The 27,987-nt window shown below is 56.6% G+C and overlaps 3 protein-coding genes across 13 annotated transcripts; 2 read left to right on the top strand and 1 right to left on the bottom strand.

The window, feature by feature from the left end:
• The first annotated feature begins 154 nt into the window (after window positions 1-154).
• SCAF1 (SR-related CTD associated factor 1) lies at window positions 155-13,661 on the top strand. 3 transcript variants are annotated; one of them, XM_061389038.1, is made up of 11 exons: window positions 155-240; window positions 2,911-3,024; window positions 3,270-3,327; window positions 4,019-4,113; window positions 4,430-4,530; window positions 4,616-4,731; window positions 7,691-10,471; window positions 11,073-11,155; window positions 11,362-11,580; window positions 12,868-12,996; window positions 13,228-13,661. In XM_061389038.1, the coding sequence occupies exons 2-11, from the start codon at window positions 2,917-2,919 to the stop codon at window positions 13,417-13,419; spliced, it is 3,882 nt and encodes a 1,293-aa protein (XP_061245022.1). In that variant the 5' UTR covers window positions 155-240; window positions 2,911-2,916; the 3' UTR covers window positions 13,420-13,661. The 3 variants fall into 3 exon arrangements, with proteins under 3 accessions (XP_061245022.1, XP_061245021.1, XP_061245023.1); XM_061389037.1 differs by having other exon boundaries at window positions 240-257; XM_061389039.1 differs by lacking the exon at window positions 155-240 and adding an exon at window positions 297-2,520.
• Window positions 13,662-14,902: 1,241 nt separating this feature from the next.
• IRF3 (interferon regulatory factor 3) lies at window positions 14,903-20,710 on the bottom strand. 3 transcript variants are annotated; one of them, XM_061389044.1, is made up of 8 exons: window positions 20,265-20,710; window positions 19,308-19,480; window positions 18,462-18,633; window positions 18,308-18,375; window positions 17,298-17,481; window positions 16,813-17,193; window positions 15,802-15,917; window positions 14,903-15,135 (listed from the first exon to the last, which is right to left on the bottom strand). In XM_061389044.1, the coding sequence occupies exons 2-8, from the start codon at window positions 19,470-19,472 to the stop codon at window positions 14,968-14,970; spliced, it is 1,254 nt and encodes a 417-aa protein (XP_061245028.1). In that variant the 5' UTR covers window positions 19,473-19,480; window positions 20,265-20,710; the 3' UTR covers window positions 14,903-14,967. The 3 variants fall into 3 exon arrangements, with proteins under 3 accessions (XP_061245028.1, XP_061245027.1, XP_061245029.1); XM_061389043.1 differs by having other exon boundaries at window positions 19,308-20,710; XM_061389045.1 differs by lacking the exons at window positions 18,462-18,633; window positions 20,265-20,710 and having other exon boundaries at window positions 19,308-19,867.
• Window positions 20,711-20,738: 28 nt separating this feature from the next.
• BCL2L12 (BCL2 like 12) lies at window positions 20,739-27,602 on the top strand. Of its 7 annotated transcripts, none has more exons than XM_061389060.1 (7): window positions 20,739-20,824; window positions 21,386-21,500; window positions 21,713-21,855; window positions 23,816-23,902; window positions 23,989-24,080; window positions 25,242-25,520; window positions 27,369-27,602. In XM_061389060.1, the coding sequence occupies exons 2-7, from the start codon at window positions 21,394-21,396 to the stop codon at window positions 27,417-27,419; spliced, it is 759 nt and encodes a 252-aa protein (XP_061245044.1). In that variant the 5' UTR covers window positions 20,739-20,824; window positions 21,386-21,393; the 3' UTR covers window positions 27,420-27,602. The 7 variants fall into 7 exon arrangements, 5 of the variants coding, with proteins under 5 accessions (XP_061245044.1, XP_061245042.1, XP_061245045.1 ...); XM_061389058.1 differs by lacking the exon at window positions 20,739-20,824 and adding an exon at window positions 20,869-20,919; XM_061389059.1 differs by lacking the exon at window positions 20,739-20,824 and adding an exon at window positions 20,941-21,176.
• Window positions 27,603-27,987: the final 385 nt, after the last annotated feature.

The raw sequence follows: 27,987 nt of genomic DNA on the forward strand, positions 1-27,987 counted from the left end.
CAACGCGCAGACTACGCCTCCCGGCGTGCATCGCGCGCACCCTGCCCATGTGTCCCGTTGGCTGCCGGGAAACTGAGTCCGGAGCCTTCTCACCAGCCTTCGCCGCACCGTGCTCGGTACTTGAAGTCCCGGCAAGCTCGGCGGCGTTTTAGCTCCACCCCTCCCCTCCCTCTGCTCGCGAGCCCCGCCCCAGCCCGCCCCGCCCCGCGCCGGGGCCGGAGCCGCAGCCCGAGCGGCGGGGTAAGATGGCGGCTGAGGTCCGGGCAGCGGGGCTCGGGCCTATTGGGGTGGGCGGGGCGGAGTCGGGTCGCTAGTTGTCCAGGGGTCCTCCCGGCACGCCGCAGGGCCTGGAGGGCTTGGCTGGGTGGCCTCGGGCCCGGTAGCGGTGGCAGAAGCTGGCGCCCAGAGAGGGGCCTTCTGAAGGCCCCGGGACGCGTCTGTGGTGCCGGGGGGCATCCACGGGGCGTCCCCGAGAGGACTGGGGGCGTCCACAGGGCCTGGCCTGAGACTGAAGCCTGCCTTCCATCATATAGCTGCCTTGGGTCATTTCTGTGGGCACTGTTGAGCGTCTTTATGAGCTGACCGGAGGCTAGGGTCTGTTTAGAGGGTTCTGGGGCCATCTTGAGATCTTGAGATATGTCCCAGGGGTTAAAGAGATCTGCAAGAGCTGGAGAGTATCTGCAGAGCCAACTATAGCGCCTGGGCTATGTCTGTTAGCGCTGGGAAGTGTGTGCACGGGCTGACCTAAGGATGCGGCTCACCTACATGGGTAGGAGCCATTTAGGTGGGCTCTGAAGAACTGTTTCAGGACTGGGAAGTCTTTTATAGTCACCCAGAGGAGCCGGATGTACCCACTAAGGGAAGGAGACAAATCCTGAGATGTTCTCAGAGAGGCGTGGATGGGTTTCCAGCTGTCTGAGGAGTGTCTAGTCTGGGTGACAGAAGGCTTGGGGCAGTTAGAAAGACCTGGAACCATCTAGGTGGCTTTGAGTGTGACTGCAGGAGTGCCGTCTCTATGTCTGGAGCAAATTTGAATGTCTTTGGGGACCCGATAATTGCATGGAAAATAAGACAATGAAGAGATTTGGAAAGTTTGCTGGGCTGTGTTGTACTTGCCCTTTCGAAAGTAATTGAAATGCAAAATGTTGAAAAATTCTGCATGGCCCTGGGGCTACAGAGAGAGTTAAAATTAGTCCACATTGGTCTGGGAAAGTCCATAGGATCATCTAGACCCATCTATTGCAGTGCTTCTCAAACTCTTTTGACCTTGATCTACAGTGGGAAATACATTTTTCATTGAGACCCAGGGTACACCGTCATATGAATGTAGTACTCAAGTCCCATTAATAATATTTCCATTTACTTGTGCTGTATGGTGAAGAACCTTGTGTGTTCAGTTTGCTTTGATGACAAGCTATTTGTGAAGCACTCAATTGCTACCAAGTTTGGGAAACTGATCTAGAGTGACCAAGCAGTGTTTGCAGAGGCTTCTCTGGTCTTAAAAGATGTAAGGAGCCCAGGGTGTGTCTGCAAAGCCTGAGGCATATCTAAATACACAAGGGAGGATCTGTATACCACAGAGGGTTTGAGGCTATGTAGGTCTGTAGTCAACACTTCTTGATTGAGCATCTCTTACCTCTTAAGACACTGCCCTACCATACAAAGTATGTGCTTCCCCCCAGAGGTGCCCGAGAGCAGCTCCAGGGTCGGGAACTGTCCGGGGGGTGGGGGTGGGGGCCTGATCAGGATGAGAGGTGTCTATTGGAGTTAGGGAAGGAGGTGCAAGCTCTTAGAGAGCTGGGAGGCGGCACAAGAGCTTTTTGAAAATCTGGGATGAGGCCAACCAGGACCGAGGTTTCTTTGTTTTGCAGGTATGCAACTAGCGGTGTGGGGGAGACCACAGTAAGGGAAACCTGGGTATTAAAGGCTAATGATAATTATTGTTACTCTGTATAGAGGGCTTGGGCTGTTAACTCTTGTGTCAGGAGGCAGTCTCCTTTCTCTTGAGAAGAGTTTCCTATTGGACCCACTTGGAGTTAAGTGGATGGAGTTGGGGGTTAGGGGTTTTGAAGCTTTCTAGGAGCTGTGGGACTGGATGCTGTTTTCAGAGTAGGAGATTTGATGGTTGCAGGGAAACGTACAGTGAAATACTTTTTCTGAAGCCCTAATCAAGCCCCGCCCCTCCCTCAATCAATCTGAAGAGTGATCTTTCAATCTCTGCGTGTTACCTAAGAATTTCTGTGACAACGCAAAGGCTTTAGCCACACTTCCATACAAGGGGGCAGCTAGGTGATCGGAGGTTGCTTCCTGTGGTGTCTGGTGGACAGCATTCCTGAAATGCGTGTTTTCATCTTCAAGATGGCACACTGGTTTTGTAGATCATTGTATCCTAGTTCCATCTTCTGTGTTTAAATACATTCTGTCGGGTCCCTCACCATTGAGGAAAATCGATGCTTGAGGAAGTGGCGTGGCATTTGAGGCGCACGCGAGCACACTGGCACGTATCTCAGTTTGGGAAAGGTGGGTTTCTGAGACTTCCGGACGCAGTATTTGACATCACAACTGGCCAGAAAAAAGTCTCGGCTCCTGTGGGGTCTTAAAGTTTGGTTGTGGGGGAAGCTCTGGGAACTGGGGAGTGGGATGTGGACATATACTGGGAAGGCTGCCCTTTGACAGAGGGGGTATCTGAAAGTCAGAAAGAGTTGCCCAAGCCCCTCCAGGGTCTGCACTGGGCCTGGAGCTTAGCGCTGGCCAGGGATGAGGTGGGGGTTGGGGGAGGATGGATGCTGAAGCAGATGCAGTGCTGGAGGCCACTGAGGCCTCCACGTCCGTCGTCTCCTTCCGCCACCTGACACCACCATGCGCTGCCCACTGGCCTCCACTCCAGACTCTGTCCCGCTCCCCCACCAGGTGACCATGGAGGAAGAAGATGAGTCTCGAGGGAAGACGGAAGAGTCAGGCGAGGATCGGGGCGACGGTCCGCCAGACAGAGACCCTACGCTTTCTCCTCCTGCTTTTATCCTGGTGAGGCTGTCAGACGCCTGGGGCCGAGGGAGGGAGGGGCGGGGAGCCCAGATTCCTGGGCCCTGACTCCTGGACCCCCGGAGGAGGCGGGTTGGGGGCCAGGACTCTTGGCCTGTCTGTAGGGTTTGAGTCTGGTTGTAGAGGTGTCTGGAATGGCTGTCTCCTAGCAGCAGAGCTTGTGACCTTTGGCATGCATCTCTGACTCATCTTTGTTTCCACCCTCTTCCCTCTCACCTTGCCTTCAGCGAGCCATTCAGCAGGCTGTGGGGAGTTCCCTGCAGGGGGATCTGCCAAATGATAAAGGTATGATGGTGTCTGGTTCCTCCGAGACTCCTGCCCCATCTCTGTGTTCTTCCTCCTGCTCTCATTCATACATGATTTCCCCGGGTCTCCCAGGTGCCCCCGCTGGTGCTGGCACAGGGAGCCCCAGATGGGTTGGCCTCCGTGGCTGCCTTGGAGGGGCTCACAGTCTGGTGGAGGGGAGACATAGTCCCATCACAGAGGTAACCCAAGGCAGCCCAGCTAGGGTAGTGTGGGGAGAGATGGAGTCCAGGAAGGCTTCTGCGAGGAAGTGACAGGTGACCTTGGTCTCTAAGGCCGTAGGAGCACTGTCTGGTTAAGAGGAAAGCCTGAGAGGCAGCAGGTACACGACCCAGAGGCCGCTGGACTGAGTTATGGGTCTTTGGGGCTGGCGGGCAGAGGGTGTTGGCAGGAGAGCCTAGTGAAGACTGGGTTACAGCAAAGCTCAGAGGCCAGGCTGACCTATCTGGACTTTATCCCAAAGATGGCTGGGGGCACAAATCGGGTGAGAGAGTTGGGGCCTCTGAAAAGTGTTGGTGGGACCCGGCTTGGGAGATGGTGGGATGGAGGCCAGGAAAGTAGGCAGATGTTCTCGGTTCCCTTGTCAAGAGCGAGGCGGTCTCTTTCTTCTCTGCTGTGTAAGGTCTCTGCCTCTAGTCCCCTGTCTCTAGTCCCCCATTCAATGTCTCTCCAGATGGCTCTCGGTGTCATGGCCTTCGATGGAGGCGCTGCCGGAGCCCACGATCGGAGCCCCGTTCCCAGGAATCCGGGGGGACTGACACGGCTACAGTAAGTAAGAAGACAGGGCTAGGTACCTGGATTCCTGGGGCTGGGGCAGGAAGGTCACTGGGGCCTGGACCCCAGAGATGGGGCTGGGGGACCCAGTCTCCTGGATCTGGGGTGGTGATCAGGGGCAGTGTGGAAGAGTCTGAGGGCCTGGTCCCTTGGGTCCTAGAGGCAGTCACGTTGAGGGAATTGGTTGGATCCTTGTGTTTTCTTAGCGTCTCAGGAGTCTGGGTTACTGAGAGGTTGGGGCCTGGGGAAATGGGATGTGTGGTCCTCACATGAGCAGGGACAGGGTGGAGCCCCTCCTGGCCTATTCCAGGTGTTGGACATGGCTGCCGACGGCCTCCTTGCGGGGCTGGTGAGCATCCTGGATCCCCCAGACACCTGGGTTCCTAGCCACATGGACCTGCGGCCTGGCGAGTGAGTATCTGGGCTGCTGGACTGGGAGAGGCCCTGGCGTGGGGGTCGGACACACCTCTGAGGCTCCCTCCTCCCTGTCTTGCAGAAGCGAGGACATGCTGGAGCTGGTGGCCGAGGTCCGAATTGGGGACAGGGATCCAGTCCCTCTGCCGGTACCCAGCCTGCTGCCCCGTCTCAGGGCCTGGAGAACAGGCAAAACGGGTATGTGGGGCCAGGGCCGCCCTGGCAGGGGTCAATCGAGGCCTTAGCTGTCGCTGGTAGCAGTGGTAGTGCTGTTGGTGTCATTTAGACAAAACCTGTACCTTAACGTCTTTCCTGCTAGACTTCAGGAAAGGCTGTAAGCACGCACGTGTCGATGTAAGTAAAGCTGAAACTGACATGAGAGCTAGTGCCTGGGAGCAGTGAGCGCGTGTCCAGGGCTCTGTGTATCAGTGTAGCTGTGTTAGGAATTCAGCTTTCCGGGATGGGGGCTTCTCAGGAGCGCTGACTCCAGGGGGAGAAAAGTCTGAAAGAGGGAAGGTTCTTCCTCGAGGTGGCACCAGCAGTTGCTTCATGGTGGTCCTGGGTCTGGGGCCTTCTCTGTGTAAAGCTGGAGTTTTTCTCTTCCAAGGTGGGCACCTGTCTGAGGGAGTGTCTGCTCCCAGCCCCGCACACAGTGCGGGCTGAACTCCTGAGCACTGTAGAGCAGAGGGTGTCCCAGCTCTGGGCGTCTGAATCACCACAGAGGATTCGTTAATCCATGAGTGGCCTGGCCCAGGGGTGTGTGTGTGTGTGTGTGTGTGTGTGTGTGTGTGTGCGCTCAGTCACTTCAGTCGTGTCTGACTCTCTGGAATCCTATAAACTGCAGCCCACCAGGCTCCTCTGTCCATGGGATTCTCCAGGCAAGAATCCTAGAGTGGGTTGTCATGCCCTCTTCCAGGGGACCTTCCCCACCCAGGGGTCAAACCCACGTCTCCAGAGTCTCCCGCATTGCAGGTGGACTCTGACTAATTCCCCAGTTTTGCTGCTGCTGGTCACTGGGGCGCTGATGAGAACCCTGGGTTTAGTCTTCCCTTCTGCGTATCCATACGTATCGGGAGCGGTGGGGAGGAGAGGAAGGTAGGGCACTGGGTCAGCTGTGAGCAGCTGTTCTGCCAGAGGCTCGCACATCCTGTGAAGCAGGTCAGGTTTTATCTCTTTTTTCCCTCACATATGCAGGATGACTTCCTTATCCACTAGACTCAGCGAACATGGTGCTGGGGGCCCATCAGACTCTTGGAGGCCCTCAGGGGTCTTTTCTTTTCTTTTATTATTTTAAAAAGTTTATTCATTCAGGCCTCACCACTCGGCCTGCGGACTGTCAGTTCCCCAGCCGAGGGTTGAGTCCCAGGCCTGGACAGTGAAAGCCCCGAATCCTCAGGCCTGGGTCACCAGTGGCCACCCTCTTCCTTTAGAATCGGGAGCCATAGGGGATAAGTAAACAAGTGGGCGGACACTGTTACCTATTTACTTATTTACAGTCAGACCTGATTTACTAAAACAGATGGTGGGCGGGATTTGGCCCCTGGGCCAAAGTGATATCCATAGGTGGGTCTGGAATAGCTGTCTTCAGTAGGATCCTGAGGTTATGATCTGTTGTCTTTTTTTTTTTTTTTTTTTTTTTATGGTTTATTTATTTTTGCTGTGCTGGGTCTTCATCACTGCACTCGGGGAGCGGGGCTACTTTCTAGTGGTGCTGCGTGGCCTTCTCGTTGCGGTGGCTTCTCTTGTTGCGGAGCACAGGTTTAGTAGTTGTGACACATGCGCTTAGTTGCCCCATGGCATGCATCAAACCCCTGTCCCCTGCATTGGCAGGCGGATTCTTATCCACCGGATCACCATCGAAGCCCATGGGCTTGTTTTTCTTAGGTGTTTTTTGGTCTTTATTTGGAATGTGTTAAGAATGCAAGAAAAAGAAAAGAAACTCACCTGTAGTCCTATTTTGCAAAAACAAAACAAAACTGTAAAGAAGCAGATGTTTTGCTTTGCTTCAGTCTGCAGGCTTGGTTTTTGCCTGAGGTGGTTGTAATAACAGCCAGGGTTGTCAGAGCTCCTGGCCAGAGAGTCCTTGAAAGCAGAGATTTTTATCTCTGTGTGCCGTTGTACTCTCAGTACCCCAAACTGCTCCTAATCAGTGATCAGAAAAAAGTGCTGAATGAATGAGTAGACTCCCATTTCATAGATGAGGAAACTGAGGCAGACAGGGGTTGAGTCGCTTGCCTGTGGGCAGGTTGAGGTTGAGGGCTGGGGCCTGGGGTCCAGGTGGAAAGTGGCCCCTGGTGCTACGATCTCAGCCCTGGGCTTCTCCAGCGCTGTCCGCATGACCCTGCCGAGGTCCACGTGACCCTGCTGAGGTCCCTTCTGGTGCAGGAGCCTGGCTGTTACGTGTGGTTGAGAGAGTGGCCTCTGAACTCTGATGTGTGTGTCTGAACCCTGGCCCCGTCACCTGGCCTGGGGGCAGCCCTGGTCACTTGGCTCTACATGTGTATGACTTGTGGTGTGGAGGCCATGAAGTGCTTCAAAAGCAAGATCTTGGGAGGGCAGAGGAAATAAGGGAGGAAAGCCCGCTGCCTGGCCGGGTCATTGATGTCTGAGTCCTGAGCAGATACTGCCCCGGGGATGGGGCTCATCAGACGGCCGGGGGCACACGGGGACTCAGCCTGTCGGGGCTTACCGGCTCTGCCACTTCGCACCTTCTCAGGCTCCTGATAGGCCTTCTGTACAAAGGGATGGATTCCCACAAGAGGGGCTTGACCCTGCAGGTGGCGCTAGGTTGGAACCTGGCTCTCCAGTCCCGGCACATGCCTCCTGTGGGAATATCAGTGCTCTTGTTGGTCAGGGCGGTCTTGGGTTGCCGGCCTGCTTGCCTCTCAGGATATCAGAGGGCAGCCTCCAGGGGTCACTTGTACCGCGCTGACTGAGCCCTCAGGGGAGATCCTGCTGCTCTGGGTCACAGTACCTACCGCATGGAGCTGTTAGGAGCGTCCTCCGTGTTGACTGCATGAAGCACTGGGCGCAGTGCCTGCTGGAGCAGTGAGGGCTGAGTGAGGGGGCCCAGCGGACGGGGTGCTGCCCGCCTGCGGGCCCCTTGCCACACCGGGACAGGCCCCTGACCCCTGCTGTCTCCGCTCTTCCTTTGCAGTTTCTCCGCAGTCTGACTCTTCTCGACCCACCTGTGCCCGCCACCTCCTCACCTTGGGCACTGGAGACGGGGGCCCTGCCCCTCCCCCTGCCCCCTCCTCTGCATCCTCCTCCCCTTCCCCTTCGCCCTCCTCATCCTCCCCTTCCCCGCCTCCCCCTCCACCACCCCCAGCACCCCCAGCTCCTCCTGCACCCCGGTTTGATATCTATGACCCCTTCCACCCCACCGACGAGGCCTATTCCCCACCGCCTGCTCCGGAGCAGAAGTACGACCCCTTCGAGCCCACAGGCTCCAACCCCAGCTCATCAGCCGGGACCCCTTCACCTGAGGAGGAGGAAGAGGAAGAAGAGGAAGAAGAGGAGGAGGGCCTGTCACAGAGCATCAGCCGCATCTCTGAGACCCTGGCGGGCATCTACGACGACAACAGCCTGAGCCAGGACTTCCCAGGTGACGAGAGCCCGGGCCCCGACCCCCAGCCCTTGCAGCCGACTCCAGCCCCTGGCACACCGCCCCAGGCCGACTCCACCAGGGCCGACGGAGCCACCCGCCGGCGTGTCTTTGTAGTGGGGACCGAGGCGGAGGCCTGTCGGGAAGGCAAGGTCTCCGTAGAGGTGGTGACAGCTGGCGGAGCTGCCCTCCCGCCCCCTCTGCTGCCTCCGGGCGACTCGGAGATTGAGGAGGGCGAGATCGTCCAGCCCGAGGAGGAGCCCAGAATGGCGGTTTCCCTCTTCCGCGCCGGCGGCCGGGCAGCGCGGCCCCCACCCGTGGCCCCCTCTGCGGCCCAGCCCCCGCCCCCGCCGCCCGCACCCCGGGCCCCCGAGGGGGACGACTTCTTGTCTCTGCACGCGGAGTCCGACGGCGAGGGCGCCCTGCAGGTGGACCTGGGGGAGCCGGCCCCCGCGCCGCCAGCCGCCGACACGCGCTGGGGCGGCCTGGACCTGCGGCGCAAGATCCTGACCCAGCGGCGCGAGCGTTACCGGCAGCGATCGCCCTCTCCGGCCGTGGCCCCCGCCCCCGCCGCCCCCACCGGCCCGCCCACCCGCAAGAAGTCGAGGCGGGAACGCAAGCGGAGCGGCGGCGAGGCCAAGGAGGCCGCCTCTTCCTCCTCCGGAGCGCAGCCCGCCCCGCCGGCCCCGGCCTCCCCCTGGGACTCCAAGAAGCACCGCTCGCGGGACCGCAAGCCGGGCTCCCACGCCTCATCGTCCACCCGCCGCCGCTCGCGGTCCCGTTCCACCCGCCACCGCTCGCGGAGCACCGACCGGCGCCGCGGGGGCAGCCGCCGGTCACGGTCCCGGGAGAAAAGGCGGCGGCGGAGGCGCTCGAACTCACCGCCTCCGGCCACCTCATCTTCCTCGTCCTCCCGCCGCGAGCGGCACCGTGGCAAGCACCGCGATGGCGGTGGCAGCAAGAAGAAGAAGAAGCGGTCGCGGTCTCGGGGCGAGAAGCGTTCCGGGGACAGCGAGAAGGGCCCTCCCCCGGCCCAGCCGCCCTCTGGCTCCACCTCCCTGGGCAGTGACCGGGACAGCCGCCGGCGGGGGGCCGTTCCGCCCTCCATCCAGGACCTCACGGACCACGACCTCTTCGCCATCAAGCGGACCATCACCGTGGGCCGGCCGGATAAGTCTGACCCCCGAGGCCCCTCCCCGGCCCCGGCCTCATCCCCCAAGCGGGAGGTCCTGTACGACTCGGAGGGGCTGAGCGCCGAGGAGCGGGGCGGCAAGAACAGCGAGAAGGACCGGCGGCGCTCGGGGGCTGCCTCCTCCTCCTCCTCCTCCCGGGAGAAGGGATCGCGGCGGAAGGCGCTGGACGGGGGGGACCGGGAGAGGGACAGAGACAGGGACAGGGACAGGTCGTCCAAGAAGACCCGGCCCCCCAAGGAGTTGGCACCCTCCTCGGGGCCCCCGCCAAAGCCTCCAGTCAGCAGCGGCTCGGGCTCCTCGTCCTCCTCGTCCTCGTCGTCTTCCCGGAAGGTGAAGCTGCAGTCCAAGGTGGCGGTGCTGATCCGCGAGGGCGTCAGCAGTACCACGCCGGCCAGGGAGGCCTCCTCTGCCGGCCTGGGCTCCATCGGAGTCAAGTTCAGCCGCGACCGGGAGAGCCGCTCCCCCTTCCTCAAGCCAGACGAGCGGGCTCCTGCGGAGGTGGCCAAAGCAGCTCAGGGCAGCACCAAGCCCAAAAAGACCAAGGTCAAGGCCAAGGCTGGGGCCAAGAAAACCAAGGGGACCAAGGGAAAGACCAAGCCATCCAAGACCAGGAAAAAGATCCGCAGCGGGGGCAGCAGTGGCCCGGTGACGCTGAAGAAGTCCAAGGCGGATAGCTGCAGCCAGGCCGCGGGAGCCAAGGGGGCCGAGGAGACCTCCTGGTCCGGGGAAGAGCGGGCAGCCAAGGCCCCCAGCACCCCACCCCCCAAGGTGGCCCCTCCACCCCCTGCACTGACGCCCGACTCGCAGACTGTGGACAGCAGCTGCAAGACACCTGAGGTCTCCTTCCTGCCAGAAGAGGCCGCTGAGGAGGCTGGGGTCCGGGTTGGGGCAGAGGAGGAGGAGGAGGAGGAAGAGGAGGAGGAGGAGGAGGAGGAGGAGGAGCAGCAGCCGGCCACCACCACAGCCACCAGCACGGCGGCAGCCGCGCCGAGTGCTGCCCCGAGTGCAGGGTCCACAGCTGGTGACTCGGGGGCGGAGGACGGGCCCGCTCCCCGCGGCTCCCAGCTGCCCACCCTGCCCCCGCCCATGCCCTGGAACCTGCCCGCGGGCGTGGACTGCACTACCAGCGGCGTCCTGGCCTGTGAGTGTCCCCCGGGGACCTAGGGCAGGTGGGGGCAGACAGACGGGATCCAGGAGGAGAAGGTCATATGGGGATGAGCTTGGAGGCAGCGGTGGAGACACCTTGGAAGGGCTGGGTGTATAATGACCAGGACCGGGAGGGCCTCAGGTGGGCGAGGGCCAGTCAACATCTGTCCAGAAGACTCCATGACGTCTGGGTGTGCTGGAAGAGAGCAGCAGGGTCACAGGGGCAGCAGGCAGCTGGGCCACTCCAACACAGCCGGGAGGGGTGGGCTGTGTCCTGGGGTCTGCGTAGAGGCAGCCTGGAATAGGCTTGGTGGAGGAAGAATGGAGAGAGCAGGGTCCCTTAGGGGATGCCAGGAGTCTGCTACACTGCAGACGTGGGGAACGGCCACGGGGGCTGGGGACCAGCCCCACGCCCACACACCTGAAGTCCTGAGAACACACAGGCTGTGGGCGGGCCCTCTCAGTGCCTGAGGCCCCCTCCTCCTGGTTGGTCCTGAGCGGAGACCTGCAGCCAGGGTGGGAGCGAGGGGGCAGCAGTGGTTGGGGGAGGCTTACCCTCTCCTCTCGCATCAACTCCTGATCCCCACCTCCTGCAGTGACTGCACTTCTCTTCAAGATGGAAGAAGCCAATCTGGCGAGCCGAGCAAAGGCCCAGGAGCTGATCCAGGCCACCAACCAGGTGGGCTTCCTGGGGAGGAGTCCCCGCTGCCCCCTTTCCTGTCCCCTGCTTCGGGTTAGGAGAGGACTACAGCTCCTGGCAGGCTCTGGAGCAGGGTATTGGCCAGAAGAGGAGCCTGTCGCCTCTGGGACTGTTGGGAAATCAGGGTGGGAACGGGTACCGGTTCCGTCATCCCCTCCTGCTTATCCTCCAACCTTTCCCCACAGATCCTCAGCCACAGGAAGCCACCCTCAAGTCTGGGGGTGACCCCAGCTCCTGTGCCCACCTCCCTGGGTCTGCCCCCTGGCCCCTCCAGCTACCTGCTGCCTGGCAGCCTCCCCTTGGGAGGCTGCGGCTCCACCCCTCCCACCCCCACTGGGCTGGCTGCAGCGTCTGACAAGAGAGAGGGCAGCAGCAGCTCCGAGGGACGTGGGGACACAGACAAGGTGAACTGGGCTTGGGAGAGGTGGGTTGATGGTGACGGTTCTGCTGAGATTACAGATAGATACTGAGATGCAGGGGCTTGAGGAGAGCTGTGGACTGATGCCCGCAGATGAGGACTTAGATAAAAGGGAAGTCATTCAATTGTAAGGAAGGAAACTTGTCCTTGATTAGACGAGTGGGTGGGAAAAGAGTGCTAGGCAGGTTTTTTAAGAGTTTCATATAGTGGTGGGGATAGAGAGAGATGGATATGAACACACACTGATATTTATATGTATACCCACTGCAGTCTACTCCTTGGTTACCTGTCTCCCTTTCTCTGACCCCAGTCTTTTTGTGTAAGCGGGGCATGGGGTGGTATACAAATGAAAAATCAAGCATCTCTTGCTGGACGGAGGGAGGAAGAAAGGATGCAGGGCAAGCAGGGGTTTTTTCTGCTCCTCTAGCTGGCTCCTGGGTCTCGGCTTGTGCGCCTTTTTTTTGGTCTGGATGCTGGTCACTATTGTCTTGTCACCAGATGATGGCGCTGTTCACCCTTTCTGCAGCCCACGTACGGTGCCAGAAGGCTGGCAGAACAAACTCTTGTATTATAAACCCCATATAAACGGAGATGGGCCACAGCTTTGATGGACACTTGTCTGTGGCCGGTGCCATGGGCTGCAGGACAGGAACAGTATGGGCTCTGTGACGAGCAGCAGGTCCCTGTGCCGCCGGCGAGGCTGCCCTGTATGTTCCCTACCGTTGTTGTCTCGGCACATCTAGACAGAGGTGGGCCACACCCCCTTTCTCTTGGCCGCATGTCTAGAACCCACTCCTGTGGGGCTAGGGAGGCCTGAGGAGACGCCCTGGGGTGGCCATGCCTCCCCCAGCAGCTTGCCCGACAGCTGGCATTCTTGTCTCCGGGGAGATGCTGACCCTGAAGTGTGGGGTGTCCTGCCCTCCCGGGCCTTGGTTTTGCTGCTCCCATCTCTCTGAGGCAGCAGGGAGCAGCCGCCTGGCTCAGGTCTGTCTCCCTAATAGACCAAAGGGCAGCGGACATGTGGATCCTGGTCAGGGATGCCTGGGCCAGCCCCGGGTCCAGCCTGGAGGAAATGCTGGTGACACTGAGGCCCAGGCCTGGCCTGGCTGGCGGGGGTGACCACAGCAAGGGCAGACCCTCAGCAGGACTTCACCTCCAGGAGTAACCGGGTGGTCAGGAACTCTGAACCTGCAGGCCGGTGAGCGAGGCAGGGTTCTGCAGAAACTCACCCGGCCTTTGCTGTCCCTCTTCCCACCCTGTCACCACCTCCCAGTATCTGAAGAAGCTGCACACACAGGAGCGGGCGGTGGAGGAGGTGAAGCTGGCCATCAAGCCGTATTATCAGAAAAAGGACATCACCAAGGAGGAGTACAAGGACATCCTGAGGAAGGCCGTCCACAAGGTGGGGCCCGAGGAGACAGATGCGCGGGGGTGGGCAGAGGGGAGACAGCGTGGTGGACGTGAGCGGACAGGCAGACAGGGATGGTGGGTCAGTCTGGAAGGTGAGAGGGAGATAGGATTTCCTCCAGCCGGCATCAGCGGGGCAGGTTCAGACGGCCTGGACCTGAGGGTGGGCCTCCCACCCTGGGGCCCTGGGGGCTGGTGGTGACTGCGGCTGCCCCTTGCCCCCCAGATCTGCCACAGCAAAAGTGGGGAGATCAACCCCGTGAAGGTGAGCAACCTGGTGCGCGCCTACGTCCAACGCTACCGCTACTTCCGCAAGCATGGCCGCAAGCCAGGGGACCCTCCGGGGCCCCCGCGGCCACCCAAGGAGCCAGGACCCCCTGACAAAGGCGGCCCGGGCCTGCCCTTGCCCCCTCTCTGAGATTCTCGGCCCCGCCCCTTTCTTCCTTCGCTGCCTCTCTGGAATTCTGGACGTATTTATGGCTCCGTCTCCCCGTTTCCCTCCCCCGTCAGTGGGATGATTGGGGGAGGGCTGCTGCGGGAAAGAGGAGAGCCCCTGCCCCATCTCACGCCCATCTCCCTTGCCCCAGAGCCTGTGCCCCGCGCCCAGACCCTTTGTTCGTGCCCCTCCCTCAGTTTCATTAAAGGTTTCATGAAATGTTATCCCTGAGCCCCATGATTTTTAGCCCTTCTCAGAGTCCAGTTTGGGAAGTGTTGGGGAGGAGACTTGGCCCAAGTGAGAGGGTGGTTAGCGGAGAGGATAGACAGTGTGACTTGGGGAAAGTGCAGCTGTCCCACCGGGCCTCACTCTTCGTGTATAAAGTGGGGGCTGTGAGGATTAGGAAAGACCCAAGGCGGGTGAAGCACTTAGAACCAGACCTGGCAGCTCCCCAGCTGTTGCTCTTGACAGTGGTGAGGGGAGGGCAGGGTCCCCACCCACCTGATCACTGCCTGCCCAGCTCAGGGCACCTGCATGCTATCTGCCTGCCTTGGAACTGCCCCAGAAACCGGATCTTTGTCCTCCATTGAATTGGATCCTTTCTCCCGCTTCCCTGAGGCTGGGGTCGTCTAACTGACTCCCCCGAGATGGAGGGAAGCTGAAGCACAGCGCAGCGAGGGCCACACAGTAAGTCAGGCCTCTGTCAGCCCGTTTTTTTTTTTTTTTTTTTAAAGTAGAAGTAAATAGAATTGTGTCAGATGGGCTGATAGGACCTTGAAAAGGTGTTTGTTATTTTTTTTAAACTTTATTTTGTATTGGAGTATAGCCGATTAACAACGCTGTGATAGTTTCAAGTGGGCAGCAGAGGGACTCACCATACGTACACGTGTATCTGTTCTCCCCCGTCCATCGGTCCCTGTTACCCAGAACCAGGAGTGATGAGGCGAGGTGGGGGCATCCAGCCCGTGGGGTGGGTCAGAACGTCTTTACAACTGGCCCTTGCAGGCCCACACAGAGGGGACCCCAGGCCCAGAAAGGCAAAGGACTGGTCTGCCCAGCAGGAGTTGAGAACGGCACCCGAGGCTCTTGACAGAGTCTCTGCCTCTGGCCGTTGGCTTGAACTGTTTATAGGCAAGATGGACGTTCCAAATTGAGCCCAAAGGCCACCCTCAAAGAGCAGCCATTTAAGAATGAGACCTGGATTCTGACCTGCCTTGTTTTCCTATTTTGTGACCTTTGTTCCTCTCCAAGACTCGGTGTCTTGGTCTCTAAAACGGGTGACTCACTAGGTCCCAGAGAAGAGAGGTAAAGTGTCAGCTGCCCCCTGCACAGTGCCTGGCCCTCAGGCCATGAGCACCTACGATGTGAGTGGCTTGCACAGGTGGATAAACAGGCCTTAAGGAGGAATAACCCCTTGTTTGGGTCAGGGCTGGCCCAGTGACACTGAACACCAGACACACAGTGATGACCATGGCCAGAACCAGTTTATTGGTCGAGGTGAAGGGCTTGGGCTCAGGCCTCCCCAGCAACCTAGAAATCCATGTCTTCGGCCAGGTCCTGGAGGCAGGCCATGTACTGGTCTGGGGTGAGGGAGAGGGGGTCGCTGTTGGAAATGTGCAGGTCGACAGTGTTCTCCAGGGAGGAGGCACCCCCTTGCCGCGCTATGTCTACAAGAACCCTGAGACACATGGGGACAACCTGTGGGAGATGGGGGAGAAATTGTCAGGAGACAGCCAACACCATCCTCTACCCAGGATGGGGTTGAGTAGACTACAAATCCCAGTATCCCCCACTGTAACCCAGGATGAACCATTAGGCCCAGGCCTGCTGGGAGTTGTAGTTTTCCCCATATTCACGCCCAAGTTCAGTTTAGTTCAGTTCAGTCTGTCAGCCATGTCAGTATCTTTGCAACCCCATGGATTACAGCACGCCAGGCTTCCCTGTCCATCACTAACTCCCGGAGCTTACTCAAACTCATGTCCATCAAGTTGGTAATGCCATCCAACCATCTCATCCTCTGTCGTCCCCTTCTCCCGCAACCAAGGGAGGCCACAAAAACTAGGGCTAAGGCTGCTGAAGGGGTTCCTAGAAGCTAGGGCTCAGCAGCTGGTGCTCAGAAGGATTCTTGGAAACTGAAGTACCTCACACAGGCTGCTAGGACTTGTAGTCCACCAACTTCCACATGGTTGAGTGAACTCAAAATTGGCTCTGGGAGAAAGGCCATTGGAGGGACACCCAGAAGCCCCTGAGGAAGAACTGGCAGTTGCAGAGACTGCCAGAAGAACTATGGGAGTTGTAGTTTCTGGAAGCAGCCTCTCTTTTAAAATCCACCTCTCAGCTCCAGGAGCCTGGGGCTGGCAGTACCTTGACCATCACAAGCCTCTTGATCCATGGCTGGTCCTGGGGCCATGACTGCCCCACACAGAACCAGAGGGTATAGAGTGGTGAACGTCTGCTTCCTTCAATGAAGGTGATCAGATCTGGGGGCCAAGGAACAGAGAGTCAGGGATGGGAAGAAGACCTTCTACCTGCCCCTCTCCTCTGCCCCAAAACCTCATTAACATCCTTACCTTCTCTCCTGATCAAAAGCCCGGCATACCTCTGCCACCATGACTGGGGGCTGTTAATTTGGGGAAAGCCCCTCCACTTACGCACAAGCTTAAATGTTCCTCCTCCCTCCCTCTCATCAAGATGGGGCTGGAAGGTGAACCCCACCGCACCCTCCACCCCGCCCAGAGCCCCAGCCTTTGGATGGGGAAACAGGCCCAGGAAGGGCGTTCTCCTCCCCAAGGATTCTCAGTGGTTCTGGAGTACCAGATCGGTGGTGGTAACTGCTCTTTAACCCCCCAAGCCCACACTGTCCACTATGTAGCCATTAGCTATGACTATTTAAGTTTTAATTGTATCTAATTAAAATCAAATAAAACTTAAAATTCACTTCCTCATTTTCACTGACCTCATCTAAATACTGAGCATCCACATGCAGCTAGTGGATACGAAGCTGGGCAGTGCAAATACAGTGCTATTTGCATCCCTGCACAAAGGTCTATTCGGATAGCAAGCCTCTAGAGGGTATCTTTCTCCTGCATCTGTCTTTCCACCACAATTGGTAATAACGATAACAACTCTGGCAGCTAATTCCCTGAGTGGCTTCTGTATGTTGGGCCTGAGCCCCCTGCCAGCTCCAGGCAGGTAAGGAGAGGGAGGAGACAGTCTGCAGATTTCACAGGTTCAGAGCAGTCCATCCTTCTCCCCAGGTTCAAGCACAAGCAGAGCCGCAGGGTCTGAATTCAATCTCCAACCTCCTGACCCCAGAGATTTTCACCACTGTTGCCTCCTGTTTCCACAGCAGAGTGAAGGCCCTGTATCACTCACCTGTTATGAAGGGCCCCAGGTTGAACACACCTCCTTCCCTGTCCTTCGGGACCTCGCCGTCAGGCTTGTGGCCACAGCTGGGGAGGAGCTCCTCGCCTATGGCCCAGTACACGTGGCAGTGCCCCAGCCTCTGGGCGCAGAGCCACTGCCCGGCCCGCCACAGGGCCAGCCCCCCGCCCAGGCAGCTCAGCACACGCTGCACGTAGTCTGTCACGCTCTTGTCTGTCAGGGACGTCGCAGGGTCCGGCAGTCGTATAGGCTGCCCAGGCAGCATCCTGTCCCCTGCTTCTGATCCCACCAGCCGCAGGCCCCCAGGGCAGAAAACAGTCTGCTGGAAGACTTGGCAGCCCCGGTAGAAGGCAGTCACCTCGAACTCCCAATCTGAGCAACAGCAGCCATAACGTGAAGGGGGAGAGAGCATGAGAGGGTGTGAGGGGGTTCTCGACCCGGGTCCTGGCCCCTCCTGCCCCGCAGCTGGCACTCACCTTCCTCGTTTGCCAACAGCTGCTTCAGGGGGTTTTCAGAGAGTCCCGAGTTTGGGCAAAGAGCAGGGATGTCTGAGTCGGGACTCTGCAAGAACTGAGGGGGGTTCTCAGAGGCCATAGTCAGATTCGAGGGCCCTCCTGGGCTCAAGTCCATGTCACTCAGTAACTTCTCCAGAGTGTCTTCCTGGACAGGAAAAAATAAAGATCCAGGTGTTTCCATGGCCTTTTCTGGACATTTCTCACTAACCAAGCTTTGTGTTCAGCCATGTGGAGACCCAGAGAGGAGACAGACCTGAGCTTTGCCCTCAAGGGGCTTCCAGCCCAGGGGAGACACAGCCACCAGCACAGTAAAAGACAGACAGCCTGGGTGTATGCTGGGCACTACAATGGCCCGAGGGGAGCAGCTAATTCCAACCTGAGGAACTGGCTCTACAAGCAAGACGTGGGCAGAGGGCCTTCCCTGGTGGTCCAGTGGCTAAGATTCCGTGCTGCCAATACAGGCAGCCCGGGTCCCATCCCTGGTCAGGGAACTAGATCCCACATGCTGCAACTAAGCGTCTGCATGCCACAGCTAAGACCTGGTGCAGCCAGATAAATGCTTTGTTAAGAAGACCTGGGCAGAGAAGTCTCAGGAGAATTTCAGAGAGGACTTTCCCCGGCACAGACATCAGCAAGATCAAGGATAGTGAGGTTCTGAGCTCACAAGAGGCTGAGAGAACCCTGCACAAGGAGGAAAGCTGTCAAATCCTGGAAAGTGGATTGGGGCCTCGAATGGCTGGTGAAAGCTCTGAGGTTTCTCTTGATGATGGCGCTGGGAAGCCATGGGAGGGCTGTGAACAGGGAAGAGTCAGGGGCAGACCTGGGTCAGGTTGGGGACAGACTGCAGGGGAGAGAATGGAGCCTGGGGTGACGGTCCCGGGGGAAGAAGATGACATCTGGACAAGCTGGTGAGAACACAGAAAGAAGATGGGGTAGAGGCTGAGGGCAGCATGGTTGGGGAGCCTTCTTACCTGGGTATCAGAGGTATTGTGTCTGCCATTGTCTTGAGAGGTATCTGGCTCAGGGATGTCCCTGACTCCTATGGAGAAAAGTGGGCAGTGTAGTAGCGGCCCTGGGGACACTCGAAATCCCATCCCTCTAAGGGAAGCCTCATTCCCAGCACACCTGAGTTCACAAACTCATAGATTTTGTGTGGGTCTTGGGAGTCCTTGCTGTGGTCCTCCGCTAAACGCAACACTTCCTTCCGGTTCAGGGCAGACCGGAAATTCCTCTTCCAGGTCGGCAGGTCGGGCTTATCCTTCCCAGGAGTATAGGCACCACTGGCTACAGCCCAGGCCTAGGGGACCAGTGGTGCCGAGATAGTGGGGAAGATGACTTAGACCTTGCTCCAGGGGTCCTAACCCTGTCTCCTCGTGCCCGAACACCGTCCTCTCCGCGGGCACGTTCTAACTTGTCAGGGTTTCATCCCCAAATTCTCAGATTCTCTGTGCCCCAAGTCCCACTACCTCCGCCCTTCGAAAACCTGTGCTTGCTAAGCCAGCCTTCCAGGTCCCTTTGAATGTCTGCCACCAACTTGTCCGAGGACACGCTCTGTAATAACCTCGGCCCCTCGCACTCTACTTCGGCTTACCACCACCGGTGTATCCCAGTTTGGTGGTAAGAAACCTTAGCTTCAGGGCCAAGTCTTGCCTCTAATATCCAAGACCGGCCCTCAGAAATCCTACAACCAAGATTCCCACCCCAGGGGCCTCTGAACCCCCTAGGATGCATTTCCTTCCTTTTCCGGTTCTATTCCCAGAACCAGGAGACTCCAATCCTGACTGCTCTCCCACACCAGTCTGCGGATCCTACCACCTTCTCCCTTTCGAGTTCTAACTCCACCCACTTCCACCAGCCAACATAAATACCGGGCAGCTCCAGGTGCGCTAGCCCCGCCTTCTCGGCCCCGCCCGCTTTGGGACCGCCCCGCCCTGCCCCACTCGGGGACGGCCCCTCCCCGCCGGCACGCACCTGGAAGATGCCGAAATCCTCCTGCTGGGCATCCTGCCGCAAGCCGTGCTTCCAAGGGATGCGGAAACGCGTGCGGCTCTCGCCCAGCCAGGCCACGCCCTCCAACTCCCCTCGGTCCAGCTGAGATATCAGCCAGGGCAGTATCCGAGGCTTTTGGGTTCCCATGGTCTGGCCTGCGCGCAGATAATACTTCCTGGGCACAGGCGGCCTCCCAGGCCCGCCCAGTCGGAGAGTTCCGCACCCAGACCTCCGTCTCAAGGGCCGCGTCGCAGGTCTCTAACATATTTTCCTGGGGTACAGACCTCCCATCCTCCACGGAGGCTCTCTAAATTCAGCGAGGACTCCCTCCCAAGCTCATTTTACACCCCTCCCCTCTTTCCCCCAGCTTCTGATGTGTAGATATATCTACTTCCGTCAATTCCGCCGGTGTAGACCTCTCTTCCATTGAATACCTCTCCCTCCCACCTACATAACCCCGTGCAGATACTCCCACCTTCAAGGTAGCGCCCTCCCCCTAGTTACTGCGGTGTAGATGCTACTGACCTGTAGACCTCCACCCCCGCACTTACCCCAGTGAAGAGACCCTTCCACAGTTCCCCCCGCCGCCATGATCCTTTCACCCATTTCCACCGTAGACCATCCACAGTCTCTCCCAAACAACCTCCCCCAGAGCATATCCTCATTTTCTAGAGTGGACTGCCTCCCATTCGCAGTGATCCTTCTCTCCCGAGATCCGCCAATATAGATGCCTCCTCTCCCCTCCTCCTTGCAACTCCGTTTGTTTTTGTTTGTTTGTTTGTTTTACAGCCGACCTGGGCGTCTGCTATTGCTTCACTTTTTTCCCTGCTTGTTTCACTTTCCCCAGATTACCCGCCTTCCCCACTGTCAATGCACACCCATCCTTTCTCCGCTTCCTCACTCCTGGACGCCACCAGGTCTTCAGTTTTTCCGTGTTACCTAAGTGTTGGGTCGGGGCGCGCAGGGTGCCAGGGCCCAGCCCTGTCTTTGGGGTCCCGTAGCTCTCGAACTCTCAGCTGCACACCCCCACTTCCCGTCAGTTGAGCTTTAGAGGTGGGGCTTCTTTTTCTCTCGATTTCTCGAAATAAAAAGGGCTTGATCGTCGTTTGGGTGACAGACTCCAGAACCAAAGAGGCGGCTCGGCGAGTCGTGACGTCCGTTCACCTCCCATCCCTTGCCCTTCTTAGGTTTTCCGACCATTGGCATGCTGGGAAAGTCACAAGCAAATTAGGCGGGACCCAGCGCTCCGCCCCTCTGTGTTTGGGCCCTCACCAATCCGAACCAGTGCGCAGGCGCGGGAAAGTTGTCCTAAGAAAAGAAACTTAATACAAGTTCAGAGGAGGAGGAGGTGGTGGCGGCGGCGGGGGCCCAGGATCAGGTGAGCGGGACGTCAGCGCGGGCTTGGAGAGGAGGAAAGAAGAGGGAGCCGGGATCCAGGAGCGGGCAACTCAGTCCTATTCCCCCGACATCCAAGCGTCTTCAGTCTCCCAAATTCTAGCGTGAGTCAGAGAGTAGAACTATACCTCCCAGCAGGCTGCGCGGCGAACCAGTAACGCACCGAGGGGAATGTTTGCTGCGAAGCCTGCTGGGATTGGTAGTTCTTGATCCTCTACGGATTTCAGTCTCTTTGCATCTTCCTTCAGAATCCAGAAGTCGGAGCCCTAGAGGCCCTTCTTCCTCGGGGATTCAGGGGTCTGAGGCCACAGCCCCAACCCTAACCCTTCTCTCTTAGACTCAGGAGTTCAAACCCCCAGCCCTCTTCTCCAAAAACTCAAGCGCTCAGGCCCCAGACCCCTCCTCCCTTAGACCCAAGAATCAGAATCCCCAGACGTCTCCTCTCTCAGGATCAAGGTGTCTTTGTCTTCATTCCTCTTCTCTCTCTAGAGACAAGCATCGGGGCTCCCAGACCCCGAAACTCCCATAAAAGACCTGGGATCCCCTTCCCTCTTTGGGGATTCATTAGTCCTGGCTCCCTCCTCATTCCCGGACTAGGAATTTGGGCCCCAGCCTTCACTTCGCTCTGAACCCTAGAGCCCATCCTCCATTTCCTTCTCTCACAGGTGCCCCCATGGCGGGCTCGGAAGAGCTGGGGCTCCGGGAGGACACGCTGAGGGTCCTAGCTGCCTTCCTTAGGCGGGGTGAGGCTGTGGGGTCTCCCATTCCGACCCCACCCAGGTAAGAGGGAGTTGCCCTCCTTCCTCAGGGTGCTGCATTTGGGATGGACCCCTCTCCAACTCTTGCTCCTGGACTCAGTCTGTCTCTTTCCCCGCCTCTTTATATCTCGCTCTACTCCTTGTCCTGGGGGTTGCAGGGAAGGGCTCTCAGGAGGACAAAGGGACTGCTTGCAAAGAGCTTCTGGGATCACTCTCTGAGGTCCCCTTCCCCAGGAGCCCTGCCCAGGAGGAGCCAACAGACTTCCTGAGCCGCCTTCGAAGATGTCTTCCCTGCTCCCTGAGGCGAGGAGCTGTTCCCCCTGAGTCCTCTCGGCCTTGCTCCCTGCCACTCCGGCCCTGCTATGGTTCAGAGCCTGGTAAGAGAGTTCCTTCAATCATCCAAGAACTGGCAGGGTCAGCAGCTTTGATTCTTAAAGCATAGAGAGGATAAGGAACTAGTTTAAGATCACCCAGCTAAGGGAGTAGCTCTGAGGGGTCTCCAGCACCTACCTTCACCCCCGACACCCAGCTGGATTGCTATCTGTCAGTTCTGTGAGCTGCTTTAGGAGAGCTTTTGGTCCCTCTCTATTATCTCTCTCTTTCTACACGTGCTTCCTTGCCCCTAAACTTTTGTAGCCACCAGTACCCCCAGTACTGGATTTAGAAAAGGCAGAGGAACCAGAGATCAAATTGCTAACATCCATTGGATGATAGAAAAAGCAAGAGAATTCCAGAAAAAATCTACTTCACTGACTATGCTAAAACCTTTGACTGTGTGAATCACAACAAACTGGAAAATTCTTAAAGAGATGGGAATACCAGACCACCTTACCTGCCTCCTGAGAAATCTGTATGCAGGTCAAGAAGCAACAGTTAGAACCAGACATGGAACAACAAACTGGTTCCAAATTGGGAAGGGATTATGTCAAGGCTGTATATTGTCACCCTGCTTATTTAACTTATATGCAGAGTACCTCATGTGAAATGCCAGGCTGGATGAAACTAGAATCAAGATTTCCAGGAGAAATATCAGTAAGGTCAAAAGTGCAGATGACACCACCCTTATGGCAGAAAGTGAAGAGGAGGAGCTAAAGAGCCTCTCAGCGAAAGTGAAAGAGAAGACTGAAAAAGCTGACTTAAAACTCAACATTCAAAAAACTAAGATCATGGCAAATAGATGGGGAAACAATAGAAACAGTGCAGACTTTATTTTTCTGGGCTCCAAAATCACTGCAGATGGTGACTGCAGCCATGAAATTAAAAGACGCTTGCTTCTTGGAAGAAATGTTGTGACCAATCTAGGCCACATATTAAAAAGCAGAGACATTACGTTGCCAACAAAGGTCCATCTAGTCAAAACTATGGTTTTTCCAGTAGTCATGTATGGATGTGAGAGTTGGACCATAAAGAAAGCTGAGCACTGAAGAATTGATGTTTTTGAACTGTGGTGTTGGAGAAGACTCTTGAGAAGAGTCCCTTGAATTGCAAGGAGGTCAAACCAGTCAATCCTAAAGAAATCAGTCCTGAATTTTCCTTGGAAGGACTGATGATGAAGCTAAAGCTTCAAAATTTTGGTCACCTGAGGCAAAGAGCTGATTCATTAGAAAAGACCCTGATGCTGTCAAAGACTGAAGGCGGGAGGAGAAGGGGATGACAGAAGATGAGATGGTTGGATGGCATCACTGACTCTATGGACATGAATTTGAGCAAGCTCCAGGAGTTGGTGATGGACAGGGAGGCCTAGTGTGCTGCAGTCCATGGTATCGCAAAGAGTTGAACATGACTGACTGACTGGACTGAACTGAACTGTACCCCCAATAGGGAGGCAGGAGACCTGATTTTCAGTCACAGTTGCCTGGCCGTTTTGGTTACATGAACCCTTTTCTCCAGTAGCAAAGTAGGAATGAAGAGGGGTGGGAATTGGACTTGATCAAGAGTGATAGGTTTTTTCTCACACATGAGCCTGGATAGACTAGTAATGGCTACTGCAGGGGCTTTGTTGAAGAGGATTTCACAGCTGGGGAGAAGAGTTCTGTGATGAGTTGCCTGAAAAGGACAAGGGGTAGAATGGGATGCTAAGGGTCATTAACCTGGGGTGTGCCGTATGTCTGCCTTCCTTAGATGGGATCATCTTCAAGGTCCAAACACTCTTAAGTCCAGCTTGGGGAAGAGTACAAGGGGTTTTTTAGTCAGGTTTGCTCATTGGTCTTCAGTTTACCCCACTCTGAAGTAGAAATCCTTGCTACCTGGCAAGATGATTGGGAGGAGAGAATACCCAAGTTCCCGATGTTGGGTCCAAAGTTCCTAAAGACCCATCGCTGGCTCTTTTCATTCCAGGCCCTGCTACCCCAGATTTCTATGCCCTGGTGGCCCAGCGGCTGGAACAGCTGGTGCAAGAGCAACTGAGATCCCCACCTAGTCCAGGTGAGGTGCAGAGGGGTGCTGGAGAAGGATGCATGTAGAAGGGTCACCAGGGTTCTGCCCCCAGCCAAATTCTCTTCTGCCTCCAGAATTACAGGGTCCCGCACCCACAGAGAAGGAAGCCCTGCTGCGAAAACTGGTCGCCTTGCTGGAAGAGGAGGCAGAAGTCATCAACCAGAAGGTGATGGGTGGTCTGTTCCCCCTTTAGCTAGGATAGGAATTGCAGCATGGTTCCACACTGGGACCTGAAGCTGAATCTGCATTCTCACTGGATGGTCGGACAGGGAACGGTGGTACAAGGCTTCAGTGAAAGAGTGAGTAGAAGGGTAAGCCAGGGCAATACCTTAAATTACTGCCTTTCATTGATCGCTAGAGGGGGGTGGCTTATAGGCAAAGACTGTGGCCACCAGAAACACATTCTAGGAAAGAAATTGGGACCAGGTGAGGAAGTAAGGGACTGTATGGTGATGGGAAAGGGTGGGAGGTGTGGTTTGAAGCTGCTGATGCTGTTTAGTTGCTAAGTCGTGTCTGAGTCTTTGCAACCCAATGTACTGTAACCCAAAGGCAGCTATCTAAAATCTGAAGACCTGATTGACTATATAGGGCTATGACTTAGAATGTAGGAGAAATGGACTGCCAGAGGGAGTGTGGCTTGTGGCTCTGTCCTGGAATCTAGTTGGCTCAGGAGCTTGGGCAAAGTGTACAGTCTTATTCATTGTACGGTAGAAGGCAAGGTTGTTGTAGACACTGGCTTGGCCTCTGGGTCTCTGGGAAGCCCACAGAAGTGTCGCTATAATATTAGCAAGCTAGAAGGCAATGGCACCCCACTCCAGTACTCTTGCTTGGAAAATCCCATGGATGGAGGAGCCTGGTAGGCTGCAATCCATGGGGTCGCTAAGAGTCGGACACGACTGAGCGACTTCACTTTCACTTTTCACTTTCATGCATTGGAGAAGGAAATGGCAACCCACTCCAGTGTTCTTGCCTGGAGAATCCCAGGGACGGGGAGCCTGGTGGGCTGCCGTCTATAGGGTCGCACAGAGTCGGACACGACTGAAGTGACAGCATAGCATAGAAAGTTTAGGGCTTGGCCCTGATTGGCTGTTGGGGCCTTGGCAGGGGCGTGGCTTGGCTTCGCCGGTTCTTGGCCATCTTTCTGGGAGTAGCTTGGCTGAGATATTATAGTCTAGTTTGTGATTGGCTGATGTGCTGGATAGGGGCGTGGCCTAGAGCGCCAGTTACACCTAGAACTCGCTTGAAGCCACGCCTCCGAGCTTCCTATTGGCTAGCTACGAGGGTGTGACTGAGGCTTACCTTAGCTCTTCCTCTCCCTGTCCCACAGCTGGCTTCAGACCCAGCCTTACAGCGCAAACTGGCGCGCCTCTCTGCCAGTTCCTTCAGCCGCCTAGTGGAACTCTTCTCTAGCCGAGAGGTCAGCCCTCGCCCAAGCCAAGCATTACCGTGCCCTGGGCCTCCGCCACCTTCCCCGGAACCCCTGGCCCGCCTGGCCCTGGCTATGGAGCTGAGCCGGCGCGTGGCTGGGCTGGGGGGCACCTTGGCCGGACTCAGTGTAGAGCATGTGCACAGCTTCGCGCCCTGGATCCAGGCCCATGGGGGCTGGGTGAGCCGCCACAGCCTCTCTGGGCTTCTCTTTACCTAATTGTCATTGTATGTGTGTGTATTGGCGGGGAAGGACGGGGGTGGAGTCTTAACCTTCCTTTCAGACATCACGGGTGTTCTCCCGCTTCCACCGTTCGTCCGTTCTGTGTTTATTGAGCACCTACTGTACACCAGGCACTGCCGTGATAACTGCAGATGCCCTGCCCAGCTTTAACCACTCTGGTATACACAAAAAGTTATGTCAGAAACAAATTCCCTCATCTGTAAAGGCAGGAGAACTCCAATACCTACCTCAAAGGGTTATTGTGAGGATTAAAATGGGATCATCCTTGTAGGTACTTGGTCTTTGTGGGATGACTGTCTGTGCAGCACTGCCTGCGGGAATGCCTTTTCCCCAATATCCCCCTTCCTTGCTTCCTCTGCCCATCTGCTCAGGTATCACCCCCAGTGAGGCCTTCCCTGGTCTTCATTTAAAGTCGCAGTCACCCCCACACCCTCCCACCTTACCATGCTTGCTCACTGCTTTAAATCCAGCGCTGGGCTCAGAGCTGGATGGGGCTCCTGTGTACGGACTAAATGACCTTTGGCTGCTGTCCCCGTCCCCTTGAACATCAATTTCTGGCTGCTTAATGGACACCATCTCATTTACCGGCCTCATCACTGCCAGACTGTCATTGCTTCACAGACTGGCAGAAACTGGCTAGGTGTGTTTGAGGAGCAGAGAGGCAGCCAGTAGGGCTGGAGCAGGGTGGGTGAGGGGGAGAGGATGGGAGATGAAAGCAAGAGAGGCGGCCAGATCGTGCAAGTCTTTAGGCCTTGCGATCATGCTTAAGAACTTGCACACAGAGTGAGCCCGGAGTTGTAGGAGGGCTCTTTGTAGAGGGATGCAAGCTGACTTGGGTGGTCACGGGCGCCCTCTGGCGGCCATATGGGGACTAATGTAGGGGGCAAGGGCGGAAGTGGGGAGCCCCAGAAAGATACCAGCGCTGGTCCAGGGAGGAGATGAGGGTGTATCAGACCAGGGTCGGGGCAGTGGAGAATTCCGGATTTAATTTGGAAATAGACCTGACAGATTTTGCTCACGGAGTGAATGGGGAGACCAAATGGGAGACAGGAGTCGCGGATGATGCCGAAGATGCCGACCTGAGCAGCTACAGAGCTACATCTGATGTCCCCTGAGACCAGGAAGAGCAGAGTAGAGGGGAAGGTGGGGGGCAGATTTGGGGAGGAGTTAGAGGTGATCGGAGGTGGTTCAGTTAAGGGAGAGAGAACCTTCAGACCTCAATGCAAGATGATGATGGAACAGTGGATATTAGGGTCCAGAGCTCAATGCAGAAGCTGGATTAGTCGTAAGAACATTTTATTCTTTAAGGAATAACAGGCAAGCTTGGCCAGGTGCTCAGGCAAGGCCTTTAGTGGAATGATCCCATCTATACCCCTCACCCACCTTATAGGATTCGATTATTATCCTGGTTTTATGGAGGCTGAGGGAAAGTCCTTTATTCAGGGTGGGGAATTGGAATTAGGACTTTAACACAAAGTCAGGGCTCTGTATTGTTAAAGCCCCAGGACTCTGTTCCCCTTCTTTCAGTCTCTCTACCCCAGCTGTGGGGCTTTGCCTCTCCCACCCACCCCCAGGACCGTTTCCACCCACCCCAGGTCTCTGATCCTTTCTTGGGGTCTCCATCCCTCACCTCTCATCCCTGTCTGCCTCTCTCTGGGTCTCTGTCCCCTCCTCCTCTCTGGTTCCTTGCCTTCCCGGTCTCTGCTCTCACTGGGCCAGCGTGGACACTGCTGTGAGTGGAGGACGCCTCTCCGCTCACGGGGATCCGCCACTTTTCCCTTCCAGGAGGGCATCTTGGCAGTTTCACCCGTGGACTTGAACTTACCCTTGGACTGAGCTCTCCCTCAGAAGTTGCTGCAAGATCAGACCTCATGTCCCTGCACCCTCTTTCCAAGCCTTCCTATTCTACTCAGGGCTGTGGGGTGGTGCCTGCCCTGTTTTTTTGCCAAAAAAAAAAAAAACTGTTTAAAATGTTTTCACATTAAAAACTTTTTCAAGTATTTTATTATGTGTTCTTTCTCTCAAAAACTAAAGGACTAAGTAGAGGAGATTTGGTTCAGGGACCTCTCTAGTTTATAAATTGGGGAAAGAACCAATATTTTCATTCCTTCTGGAAATATTCATTTGGGGCACCTACAAACTCCTGCCACCTGAACAGCTATCTCCAGAACAAAGCTATGCTCTTCCTTCACGGGGCATCCAGAACACCATCCGCTTCTCATTTTTCTCTTCACACCGCTCCTTCTGAGCCTTTTTTGCTGGTTTCTCCTCATCTACCAGTCTACCAGAGGTTGTCACCCTCTTAGGGCTATCACTGCCTTCACTGAATTATGTCTGTAAATGCCTAAAATGAAAAGTACAGGATTACAAAGGAAGCCAAGTACAGTCAAGCCTTGGTATTCAG

Source organism: Bos javanicus, chromosome 18, assembly GCF_032452875.1.
Source record: "Bos javanicus breed banteng chromosome 18, ARS-OSU_banteng_1.0, whole genome shotgun sequence".
Classification (NCBI taxonomy): domain Eukaryota; kingdom Metazoa; phylum Chordata; class Mammalia; order Artiodactyla; family Bovidae; genus Bos; species Bos javanicus.

Coding starts and splice junctions, on each gene's coding strand:
- SCAF1 (XM_061389037.1), top strand. Junction 11,581..12,867: donor GACGTGGGGACACAGACAAG/GTGAACTGGGCT, acceptor ACCACCTCCCAG/TATCTGAAGAAGCTGCACAC. Junction 12,997..13,227: donor TGAGGAAGGCCGTCCACAAG/GTGGGGCCCGAG, acceptor CTTGCCCCCCAG/ATCTGCCACAGCAAAAGTGG.
- IRF3 (XM_061389044.1), bottom strand. CDS start 19,472: ATGGGAACCCAAAAGCCTCGGATACTGCCCTGGCTGATATCTCAGCTG. Junction 18,376..18,461: donor CTATGAGTTTGTGAACTCAG/GTGTGCTGGGAA, acceptor TTTTCTCCATAG/GAGTCAGGGACATCCCTGAG. Junction 17,482..18,307: donor ACAATACCTCTGATACCCAG/GTAAGAAGGCTC, acceptor TTTCCTGTCCAG/GAAGACACTCTGGAGAAGTT.
- BCL2L12 (XM_061389058.1), top strand. CDS start 20,892: ATGTTTGCTGCGAAGCCTGCTGGGATTG. Junction 21,501..21,712: donor CCCATTCCGACCCCACCCAG/GTAAGAGGGAGT, acceptor CCCCTTCCCCAG/GAGCCCTGCCCAGGAGGAGC. Junction 21,856..23,815: donor CTGCTATGGTTCAGAGCCTG/GTAAGAGAGTTC, acceptor TTTTCATTCCAG/GCCCTGCTACCCCAGATTTC.